Source organism: Acanthisitta chloris, unplaced genomic scaffold (genome assembly GCF_000695815.1).
Source record: "Acanthisitta chloris isolate BGI_N310 unplaced genomic scaffold, ASM69581v1 scaffold16630, whole genome shotgun sequence".
Lineage (NCBI taxonomy): Eukaryota > Metazoa > Chordata > Aves > Passeriformes > Acanthisittidae > Acanthisitta > Acanthisitta chloris.
This window is the reverse complement of record NW_008651249.1, coordinates 6,971-18,246: the sequence shown is the minus strand read 5'-3', so window position 1 is coordinate 18,246 and position 11,276 is coordinate 6,971. Positions and strand designations below refer to the sequence as shown.

Sequence of the window (11,276 nt, the reverse complement as noted above, 5' to 3'; positions counted from 1 at the left end):
CGGGCGCGCGCGTGACGTCACTGCCCGGCGCCGCGCGGGGCGCGCTGGGAGTTGTAGTTCTTCCCCGTGTCATTAGCCACCCAACCCGCAGCGTTAATTAGCGTTTAATGATGTGACCGCACGCAGCCAGGAGGAGCTGTGAGCTCTCTCCGAGACAGCTTGATAAATTACACGGTTAACAAGAGCAAGTGTGGCGTTCTGCGCCTGGCAGGGCAGCCCTGCGTGGGCACAGAGTGGGAAATGGGGTTGGAAAGTAGTGCTGGGGGTTCAGGTTGATGGCAAGTGGGATGGGAGTTCCAGTGTGTCCTGTCAGCCAGGAGGGACAGCGTGTCCTGGGGCATCAGGCACAGCATCGAGGGAGGGGATTGTCCTGCTCTGCGCTGCGCTGGGGCAGCCTCACCTTGAGTGTTGTGTGCGGATTGGGCAGCACAGCACAAAGAGGGTGTAAAGCTGTTAGTGTCCAAAGGAGGGACACAGAGATGGGCAAGGGCCTTGAGGGGCCATATGAGGAGTGTCTGAGTGCACTTGGTGTGTTCAGCGACTGAGGACAGAGCTCATGGCTGGATAAAACTTCCCCCTGAGGGTCAGTGCATGAGCAGCTCTGACCTCTGATCTCTGAATCGGGAACGACCCAGGGAATGGCCTGAAGTTGTGTCAGGTTTAGGACAGATATTAGATAAAGGTTCTTTACTCAGAGGCTGTTTGGGCACTGGAACAGGTTTAGGTGGATTTCAGGCAAAGGTTCTTCCCCCAGAGGTGTTTGGGCACTGAACAGCTCCCCAGGGCAGTGGTCACAGCCCCAAGGCTGACAGAGCTCCAGGAGTGTTTGGCCAATGCTCTCAGGCACAGGGTGGGATTCTCAGCATTGTCCTGTGCAGGGCAAGAGTTGAACTGGTGATCCTCGTGGGTGCCTTCCAACTCAGGATATCCTGTGATTCTGTGGAAGGGTTTAATGAGAGTTCCCCTGGCTCAAACTGCACATCCCATGTGACAGGTGCTGTGTTAACTCGAATCACAGAGCCAAGGAAAGACACAACAAAAGAAGTGGGGAAAAAAATAAAACCACAAAATGCTGTATAAATACATAATACACATTTTGGACATCTCAATGATTGGAGTATCAATCCCTTCATTTGGTAACAGATTTATGGATTTCACCTAACAGGATTTATTCCAGCTTCACTTCTCACTTCACCTGGGGCATGTGTGTGTGTGTGGCCTTGAAATAGACCTAAAAAAGGTCATGGAAAGCTGTGGGAAAAGCTCTATGTCACCTTCCTCAGGCACATTCCAATTTCATACAGTTCTCTGCCAGAACTCACATGTCTAAAGCTATTTGCCCACGTTAATGTGACCTGTCCGAGAGGAAGGGGCTCTACCCTGACAGAGTAGAGAGTAGAAACTGGAGACAGACAACTAAAAGGCAGAATATTTTTTTTCCTGTGGACAATCATGGTGTGAATTTACTGCTTGTGAAACACACTGGCCTGGCAGGCCCAGCCCATAATAGTGTCTGATAAGCAGAGCAGGTATCTCATAGGCACAGACAGGAACGGTTTCTCCTCCTTCCCTCTCTAACCATGGGTCTGGTCTAGACATATTTTAACACCTACTCATTCACCACAATCTCTCAGCACTTCCCAACAACTAATTTCTTTCAGCCTCAACCCCACTGGGGAAGTGTCTGCAGTGGAGTGTTTTGGTTTGCAATATCAAATAATAGAAACACTGAATAATTATTTCCTCTAAGAACCAGAGAGCAGCTCTTTACATATAATGTGAATGGGCCATCAGAGAAAATGATCAAAACAATCTCTGACAATTGGAGTGAGGCCACCAAAGACCACTGGGACCTCTGGGTTATTATGTAGAGGTTGATCAGAGCTTTTGACAATCTTAATATGGGATAGGACAGAGAGAGTTCCACAGTGAAGCCCTCACAACTGATGGAGTTGTTCCCAGCCTTCCCTTTCTTAGGTTGAATCTACACAGACTGACATGATCTGAATTAGTCTGGTTAAGCTGCTCTTGCTGCAGAAACAGAAGGTAGGGAGGCTGTGTTTTCTCTCTTCAGTCCAATCCTAGAGGTAAAGCACCATCAGAGAACCTTCCTAAGCTAACCAGAAGCACCTACATTGCCACTGCTGCTGCTGTGAACTTTGTGATATGCTTGCAAGGACTGCAAAGAGGTAAGGAATTAGATGATCTTCAGGCTCTTACTGCTGAACTTCATCTGCTATGACATTTAACTGCTGTGGCTCCTGGAGTCATCTCCCTGACTGGTTTGTATTTGGCATAGTGTCCAGGAATTATTGCCTGGCATCCAGTCCCGTATATTCTGTGGATGAAAACAGGCTTCCAGCTGGTGACTTGCCTCCAACAAAGCTGGATTTCCAGTCCAAGAAAGCATTTTTTAAAGCCAACCAATCAGGGAAGAAGGTTCAAGTAAATGGCACTTCCAAGAAACAGCTGATGAGGAGCAGAATCAAAAACGAAGGCACAAAATTTCCTTTGGAATTCTACAGCAAGATTCCTAGATATCACCTGCAGAGGATGATCTTCCAGTAGTGGAGTCTTAAAACATCATTAAAAACCAATATCCAAATAGCTTTGAACAATGCCTTAGAAACTCTCAGCAGCATTCCCTGTTTCCAGCAGTGAGCAGGGTCAGGGAAAGGTCCTTCCTGGGAAGCAATGGCTCTAGGGGTCAAGAAAGGACACTGCAATGTAACGGGTTCCTTTGGTGGTTGGAAGACCTTCGTGGTAGTGGGTCAGACGTCCTGGATGCATCAGGGTCCACCCTTTCCTTGGAGCTCGAATGGAGCAGTTGTAGCGCAGGAACCTGCAGCCTCCACCCTGAGGGGAACATGAGAGACTCATCAGCTTAGGAAAAGCACCTCAGGGAAAGGCCTTATCCTGGCAGCCTTTCTGAGAAGGTGCTTGGGGAATCTCCTGTGTTGTGATGCACTGATAAATCTCCTTCCTACCCTAGCCCAGTGTCGTGGTTTAACCCCAGGCAGCAAACACCACGCAGCCACTCGCTCACTGCCCACCAGTGGGATCAAACATGAGAGACTCATCAGCTTAGGAAAAGCACCTCAGGGAAAGGCCTTATCCTGGCAGCCTTTCTGAGAAGGTGCTTGGGGAATCTCCTGTGTTGTGATGCACTGATAAATCTCCTTCCTACCCTAGCCCAGTGTCGTGGTTTAACCCCAGGCAGCAAACACCACGCAGCCACTCGCTCACTGCCCACCAGTGGGATCAGGGGGAGAATGGGAAGGGTGAAAGCTAGAAAACTCATGGGTTGAGATATAGAGGTTAATAGGGAAAGCAAAAGCCACACACAAGCAAAACAAGGAATTAATTCACTGCTTCCCACAGGTAGGAGGTGTTGGGCACTTCCAGGAGAGCAGGGCCCCATCACACAGAATGGTTACTTGGGAAGACAAACACTCTAAACATCCTTCCCTTCCTCCTTCTTCCTCCCACTTTATACACTGAGAAAGATGTCATATGCTATAGAATATCCATTTGGGTCACCTGTCCCAGCTGTGTCTCCTCCCAGTCTCCCATGCACCCCTAATTTCCTTGCCAGTGTGGCAGTATGAGAAGCAGCAAAGGCCTTGGCTATGTGAAAGCTCTGCTCAGCAACAACAAAAACATCTCCATATGATCAACCCTGTGTTCAGCACAAATCCAAAACACAGCTCTGTACTAACCACTGATGAACAAAGTTAGCTCTACCTCAGCCCAAGCCAGCACAGGCTGTCACTAATGGCAATCCTTAGTGTGAAGAATCCAGGTGTGGATAAGGAGAGGGCTCTGTGCTGCACTCCTGACTGGCACACACTCACCTCATAGTCTATCCCCACTCTGTTCAAAGCAATGTTAATGGTGAAGGTGGAAGCATCGTGGTGGGGCATCAGGGAGGGCTGTTCATCAGGTTTGTAGCGAACCACAAAGGCCAATTCAAACTGAGTCTGGGGAGAGAACAAAGTGCACTCTGTTACAGGGCTGTAGTCTGTGGCTACTGAGCTGCAGAGCAGAGTGTAACACTGAAATTGCATCCCACTGCTCAGGGGGAAAGGCAACAGCCAGGCAGGAGAATGTCATATTTCCCTGTGTCACACTCCAGGATTAGTTTGTTCACACTGGGAAATAGTCTGTGTATTGCTAAAGGATTCCAGCAGTCTGTCCACAAAGCTACAATTGGAGGAGGTGCTGAGCTGACCATGAGTCTTTATGTACATACCTTGGTGTAGTACCCTGGGTACAGTTTCTCTGTGATGGGTGCAATATAGTCCAGAAGAAACTTATACCATTCTCTTTCAAAGCCAATTTGGTTCATGTGGATGTCAATAGTTGGGACATTCTCATATCCTCCTTGGATTCTGCTGTCCTGAAATAGAATGACAGGAATATCCATAAGGATGGGAACCTGGAAGTTTTGTTTCTGCTAACCACAAATAAATATTATGCTTATTTATAATAATTTGCAGGATGGAAAACTCATTTCAAACACTAATTAAAACCTAAGGGAAATATTACCATTAGAAAAGCTGTACACTGACTATAGCCTTAGAGGACAGTAAAGAGGACTCAGAAAAATTAATTCACATTTAAAATGGGGACAAAATCACAGAGTTAATTGGGAAAAAAACCCCAGAGTATTTTCCCCAGTTTCCTGGTTTGACCGTGGGATCTACTGCCTTCCCATCTGAGGCTCTGCTGCCACCAAAAATGCACAGATAATGCTGTGACCCAGAACTCAAAGAGCTCCTGCCTCTACTTACTGTGTTGTCACCTGTGGACCACTGGCCATAATGTTCCATTTCTTCCACCAGCTCATCACAGGCAGTGTCAGTAAAGATGGGGAACCAGTAAACATCTGGGCAGGGCTGCAGAAAGCAGAGAGGTGAGAACAGCAGAAGCAAGGGCAGGTGCTTGAGGCAAAAGAAGTAAGGCTAAACTGAATGTAGATTGAGTCAGCTTAAGTGGAAAGAAACTAAAATACTAAGGACAGAAATTTGTCTCCTGATTTTTGTGCCCCACTTAAGAGAACTGGAAATGTCCTTCTAGGAGAAGGATTTGGCTCTAAAATTACTTTCAATGTCACATTTTCTGTGCTGAATTGCTTATTCCTGAGAATGATAACAGGGATGATACAAGCTTTGTCCTGGTGCAGATCTCCCATTCTGAAGGATAAGAGCAATGTTTTCTTACCATTTCTACCAATTTCCCTTTCAGAGCTGCTGTGTAGTTTTCATGGATGTACTTTTCTCTCCAGTCCTGCAGTTAAAAGATAAGCAAACCAGTCGTTTCTGTGGGGCCTGCTCAAAGAGGGAATGGGAGGCCACTCATGCAGTATTCACAGGCTTTGAAGATCCAGAGGACATGAATCCCACAAACAACCTCTCTTTAAATTCTGGCTACACTCCTCATCCCACCTGAGAGACACTGGTATTACAAAGCCTGGACCTTCCACGCTGGTGAATCTAATCATCAGATCTTTCCATGTCACATGGCTAAGCCTGCTGAGCATGCAGGTTATCTCACCTCAGGATTGCTGAATATTTGCCAGAGGTCATTGTGGAGGTGAGTTGTCTGGTAGTTCTCCAGGGACAGGATGTGTCCAAACTGATGCCTGTTTGTCAGGTACATAAAGACTCCCTGCAGGACAGAGGGAAACAGTCAAGGCCTTGCATTTCTATGAGCCACCATCAAATATCAGCATTGACAGTTCTCCAAGCTGTTCATTTACTCATTCTTTCTCCTGTGGGTTTAATTTCCACCCTAGTTATGAGGAACTCCGAAAGGTTTCAGCCACAGACAGCAATTCTGTCGCCTGTCAGCCAGGGCTGGAAGCAGAGCAGCTGCTGTGAGATTAGGTTCTTCCTTCTTACCCTATCAATCCCATTTAGAACAGCCCTGAACAGGCCCAAGAATAAAAATGTTATCCACATTTAGTGGTCCCTGTCTCCATGTGGTCTCACAGCAGGACAGAAATCCCACACTGTTCCAAAGTCTGCACACTACTGCACAGTGCCAGCTCATCCTGTCCCCTGCCCTGGCAGAGCTGAATGCCTTGAAAACAGTTTATCTTGTAACCTCCACCCTGGCATGCAGCTCTCCCCTGCCAGCCTCTCTCCTCCACTGACCTGATTCCTAACGTTGTGGCAGAAAGCCATGTCAGCATCCAGTTTGCCACTGTGGAAAAGATCTCCCTGGTCAAGCTCGGAGCGCAGAGCCTTGGCTTTAACCATGTAAACGCTGCTGATGTAGGGAACATTCCAGAGCCCTCTGAAACACAGGGGTAGGACAGCATGGCTTGAAATACCACTGAGACAGAAACTGCTGGACCTACTGCATGGCAGGCAGCACTGCAGCATCAGTCAGGCTTGCCTAAATGAGCCAACTCAGAACAGTAGGGAGAAACCATACCAACATTCCAGAAAAAAATCACTTCTGTTGCCAGAGCTTTTAAGCTGCACAAATGCTAGTCCACTGTGAAGGCAATTAATTGCTCCTGTGTGTTTTTGCTAGGGACATAATTAATGGCTTGAATCTCTTCCCAGAGAGATCAACATATTTTTTCCAGTGATTTAGAAAAAAATAATAAATGAACCAGCTAAAAGTGCATAAGCTGATTTCCAGCATTTATGGCACATATAATGATCTAAAACAAAAGTGGGTCCCAAAAGAATATGAATAAATCAACAATTCTACTTTGTGAATCTTCCATTCAAGGATCCCCTGGTATTTTATAGAGTATCTGAAAGAGATTAAATAGCAGTTCACAGGACTTTAAAGATCACAGCAGCTATAATGCAGAGGTGGGAAAACATGACATGAGTAAAATGAAACGACTGCAGCAGAGTCAGCACTATCAAACCCTAACTGTGATCACATTCTCTCTGCTCAAGGGGACAACACAGAGCAGCTTCTTTTCCTTTTCTCTACACAAAGACAGTTGTGCTCTCTTTGACATTTTGTTTGATGACAGTGTAGTGCAGCAAGCTTTGCATTTGAGGGGTTATACCAGTGAAGAGCTCCCTGTGCATACTCACACCCTGCGCCTCTGAACAATCTCCACATAGTCTTCTGAGCGGGCATAGTACCCATCAGGGCTCAGAGCTCCCCAGAAATTGGACCACAGCTTCTCATGACGACTCACCAGAGGGGCAATCACCTGCCTGGCAGCACAAAACAAAAGGGAATTGCAGGACAGGATGTTACCACAGGAAGAAAAGGAAAAATATATCCAAACTACACAACTGTAGGAGTTATTTCTCCCTCACAGAGTTGCTGTTTCATTAACTTCGTTGGATTGAAATTCCACATTAAAAAAAGGGCAAATGTGGTCCCAATCTCCTCTCTAGCTGCACCCTGAACAGGGTGCAGAATCAGAATCTGATTCATTCTAGTGACTATATAAAGATAAAATTAAAGATGATTTACATCCCTTGCCTAAAAATCCAGGGATTACAGCTACAGTTGAGGAAAGACCTCACATAACATTCCATCTCTGAGACAGCTCTCCTGACACCTTCACATCTCAGGGATAAAAGAGCTCACTGTATTCCTCATGTGAGATGACCAGTGAGAATTCCTCAAACCAAGGAACTCACTTGTTCTGTTCAATCAGGATCCTCAGGGTCTCTGTGTTCTTCAGAACTATCTCAGCATCCAGGCTGAAGTAATAGTCACAGTCAGGATCCTTCCTGCACAAATCCCTACAGGCAGAGAATGAGAAAAGTCACACCAAAATGCTCCTAAAACAGAGCAAGACAAGAAACAGAGCACCAGGAATTCCTTCACTGGTCTAAAAGTCTTCTGGGTGCTCAGAAAAGTTCAGTTTGATGTAACAACCCAGAGGACCAGCACAGCACAAGGACATCAGATTCAGTATTGAACTGACACTGAGACACAGCCAAAATCACATTTAGCAAACTGTTTCCTCAGCTCAAACTGAAGAGGTTCCCACTTACGGTTGGCCCAAATCCATACCCAAGCTCAAACACCTCCTGATCACAGACAGAAAGATACTCTCCCACTAGCTCTTAGTTTTATTACTAAGAGCTCCTCATCTTGAGAGATCTAGGTGTGTTTTCTTTGTGATATATAGCTGGGGATGTAGATGAGGGTGGGAATTACAGGGTTATCCTTCTCCCAGGGCAAAGGACCAGTGAGAACTTAATTTTTGAAACTGAAGAAATGCTATTGAAGCTGATATTTTTCTCAATACGTAACAGGCATGAGGAGTTAACTCTAGGAAAACTGACAGGGAAGGGTGACTGGAAAAAGAGAAGCATCCACTTGTCAGGGATGACCATGAGAAAAAACAGATTGGCTTAGTTTGGTCCCAGGCTGACTCTGATGCATGGCCTCACCACTTACATGCCCAAGTTTCGTGCCTCAGCATTCTCCACCTCATCATCTGGTCCAATCACTTTGACAGCAAGATAGTCCTTGCCATGCTTTTCTACAAAAGAGTCCACCTCCATCAGGTGATGTTCCTCCTGTGCCAAAAATAAGGAAAAACAGGTAAGATGGGCTCATCTCAGCCTTGTGGTCTTGAACATCCAGCCCCAACCCCCTGCCCTGGGCAGGGACACCTCCCACCAGAGCAGGTTGCTCAAGGCTTTAGCCAACCTGGAATGAACGCTGCCAGGGTTGGGGCAGCCACAGCCTCCCTGGGCAACCTGGGACAGTGTCTCACCACCCTCACAGGGAAAACCTCTTCCTAAAATCTAATCTAAATTTCTCTTTCAATTTCTCCCCATTCCTCTTTGTCCTGCCAATGCAGTTGCTAACACAGAGCTCCTCTCCAGCTTCCCTGTAGCCCCTCAGATCCTGAAAGGCTGCTAGGAGATCCCAGCACAACCTTCTCTTCTCCAGGCTGAACAGCCCCAACTTTCTCAGCCTGTCTCAGCTGATTGAGCTATCTTTGAGTGCCACTGCAGATAAATACTGGGATTAGAGTCAAGAAGTCTAGCCCAGGGTTGCAAAGGTGCCTAGAGTACAGGGGGAGGTGTACATTTCCCCCACGTCACAGGCCAACTTCACTTACATGGTTGTGAATGAAGAGTTGGATTCGCTGCTTTGGATAGTGAAGGTTCCAAAGCCTCAGGAAGAACTGGGAGAGGAAGGGGGTGGGCTGCTCGATGAAAATGCCAATCAGAATCCTTGGCAGTGCCTCATCCTACATTGAGTGAGAAGGGGAGAGAAGAAGTGACTTGTATTCCACATCAGACACACAAGATCCCACTGTAAGACTTGTCACAAGAGCTTTGAATAGACACATCAGCCTTACCTTAAACCCCGTGAGGCTTCTCAGACCTTCATCACACACAGTGCAGCCAGTCTCAAAGGTCCATATTTGAGGAATGTAGTTTCCCAGGTAGTTCAGCTGCAGCTGCAAAAGGCAATTTGCCATGTTAGGCATTACAGGACAGGGGAGTTTCTTTGTCTCCAAACTAAAAGATCATCTTTCAACTTCATTTACCTTCTTGAACAAAAGAACCTGAAAAGCACCACAGCCTGAGGGTCCAATTACGTGTGGGTCTTTGAACCAGACCCACCTTGCTGCTCTGGACCTGGACCACTTATTGTTTCTCAAACATAAATGCACACAGGGAAAGACAATATATGGGTAGACAGCAACGTGATCCATCAAGCCTAAAGGGTCACTTTGCCACAAACACAGACCAAATCTTTCTCTCAGGACATCCACTCACCTTGGTGGGTCCATTCCCATGAATCACCACAGGCAGAGTGTCATATAACAGGTTTCTTGCTCTCACTCTGGAGTTTTCAAACTTCACAACTATCTCATCTGGAAATGACATTGCCATCATGTTAAGGCATTTAGTGATAATTAGCAGCACAATGCCTCATTCTACTGAGAAACTGCTGAGAGATGAGAGCATGGACAGAGAGAACTGTGCACAAGCAGTTTAAGGGTTACAGACCATGTCTAGAAAGTAGAAAAAAATTCAGTGATCCTGTGAGATAACAGGAGGGTGGCTGGCAAGGTGGACAAAGACTGCAGCTTGCTGGACTGACAAAGAAGTCTTCTAGTGGGAATTGGCAGAAACCACACTGTAAGAATCTTTCAAAACTGGCATTGACAAACTGTGCAGTGAGGAACAGCTACTGATGGGACTTCTCACCCAAGCATTCCATGCACCTGCAGTGTCTCTTTTTCACCCCTGACAAAAGTCCACCCTCCTGGCAGGGATCATCTGAGATGTTTCCTCAACACAGCCACACAAAATCCTTTGGAAAAGACTAGCAGAGACCCAATCTTCAGTCTGTCGTTATAATGAGCACAGGAGCCAGAAACTACTCTGTCATTACCATTTTTTACCTGACTGGAATAAAGATGGAGAGAGGCAATACTACGAGCTGAAAACACTAGGCAGTATTGCCAGGAGAATGAATCCCTTTTGCCAGGACTAACAAAACCAATCAGCAGGTCAGGTCAGGAGCCTGGTGTGGTCAGTGAGTGCTCCCAGGCCATATCTGGCTGCCTCTCACCTCCCATGGCATTCCAGAACGGGTCTCAAGCAGAAAGACAGGCAAGCCCTAGGCAGGGCTGTGTGTTATTACTTGCACTGGAAGTCCCTCCCAGCTCCAAGGCTAATGCAATCTGACATGCCTGGAGATCAAAGTGGCAAGGAGGTGTGAGATGAAAAACCTGAGCTGCATTTCCCAAAGTGGAGAGGGAATTGCAGTGGGAACTAGTCGGTCTCCGTGGAATTGGAAACAAATCCCAGAACTCTGGCAGAGACTTTCACTGGAGCTTATTCTACATGGACAGGCATTTCTGAAATATAATCCCCTCAGCCACAAGTTTATTTCTGGTGTCAACATGCAGTTGCATTCCAAGAAGAAATGAGGTTCCTTCTTGCATCTCACCTAATGCTCCGTGTAGGTTTTGGAAGATCCGACTTCTTTGGTCTAGACTGATGTTGATACTTTCCTGTAAAAGAGTGAGATAAACAATCTTAATTAGAACACAGAGGAGAACCCATTTTTACATGCAACAGACTCTATGCTGTGTGAAGAACTATCCCATTCCTATAATCATTTCCAAGCTCAGAAGCCTAAAACACTCCCAGTTAATCATCATTTTCACTTGAGTCTGAGACAATTCACCATTTGCAAAAACAATTTAAATGTATTAGGCACAATCATGCAAAAAAACTCAAACATTTTAAAGCTGCTGTGGGTGTGTTAATAAATCTGCAGGATATGAATGAGGTACACTTGAA

The 11,276-nt window shown here is 46.3% G+C and overlaps 1 protein-coding gene across 1 annotated transcript in view; it reads right to left on the bottom strand.

The window, feature by feature from the left end:
- Nucleotides 1-2,466: 2,466 nt before the first annotated feature.
- PLOD1 (procollagen-lysine, 2-oxoglutarate 5-dioxygenase 1) overlaps nucleotides 2,467-11,276 on the bottom strand; it is a gene marked incomplete at its 5' end in the record, with an annotated part of 11,617 nt that continues 2,807 nt past the window's right edge. Inside the window, 14 exons of the mRNA XM_009072520.1 lie at nucleotides 2,467-2,856; nucleotides 3,855-3,980; nucleotides 4,253-4,399; nucleotides 4,794-4,898; nucleotides 5,224-5,289; nucleotides 5,557-5,670; nucleotides 6,159-6,300; nucleotides 7,068-7,193; nucleotides 7,629-7,733; nucleotides 8,398-8,519; nucleotides 9,071-9,202; nucleotides 9,314-9,415; nucleotides 9,738-9,835; nucleotides 10,921-10,984. Coding sequence (XP_009070768.1) covers nucleotides 2,701-2,856; nucleotides 3,855-3,980; nucleotides 4,253-4,399; nucleotides 4,794-4,898; nucleotides 5,224-5,289; nucleotides 5,557-5,670; nucleotides 6,159-6,300; nucleotides 7,068-7,193; nucleotides 7,629-7,733; nucleotides 8,398-8,519; nucleotides 9,071-9,202; nucleotides 9,314-9,415; nucleotides 9,738-9,835; nucleotides 10,921-10,984 — 1,605 coding nt within the window. The remainder of the gene's footprint in view (nucleotides 2,857-3,854; nucleotides 3,981-4,252; nucleotides 4,400-4,793; nucleotides 4,899-5,223; nucleotides 5,290-5,556; nucleotides 5,671-6,158; nucleotides 6,301-7,067; nucleotides 7,194-7,628; nucleotides 7,734-8,397; nucleotides 8,520-9,070; nucleotides 9,203-9,313; nucleotides 9,416-9,737; nucleotides 9,836-10,920; nucleotides 10,985-11,276) is intronic.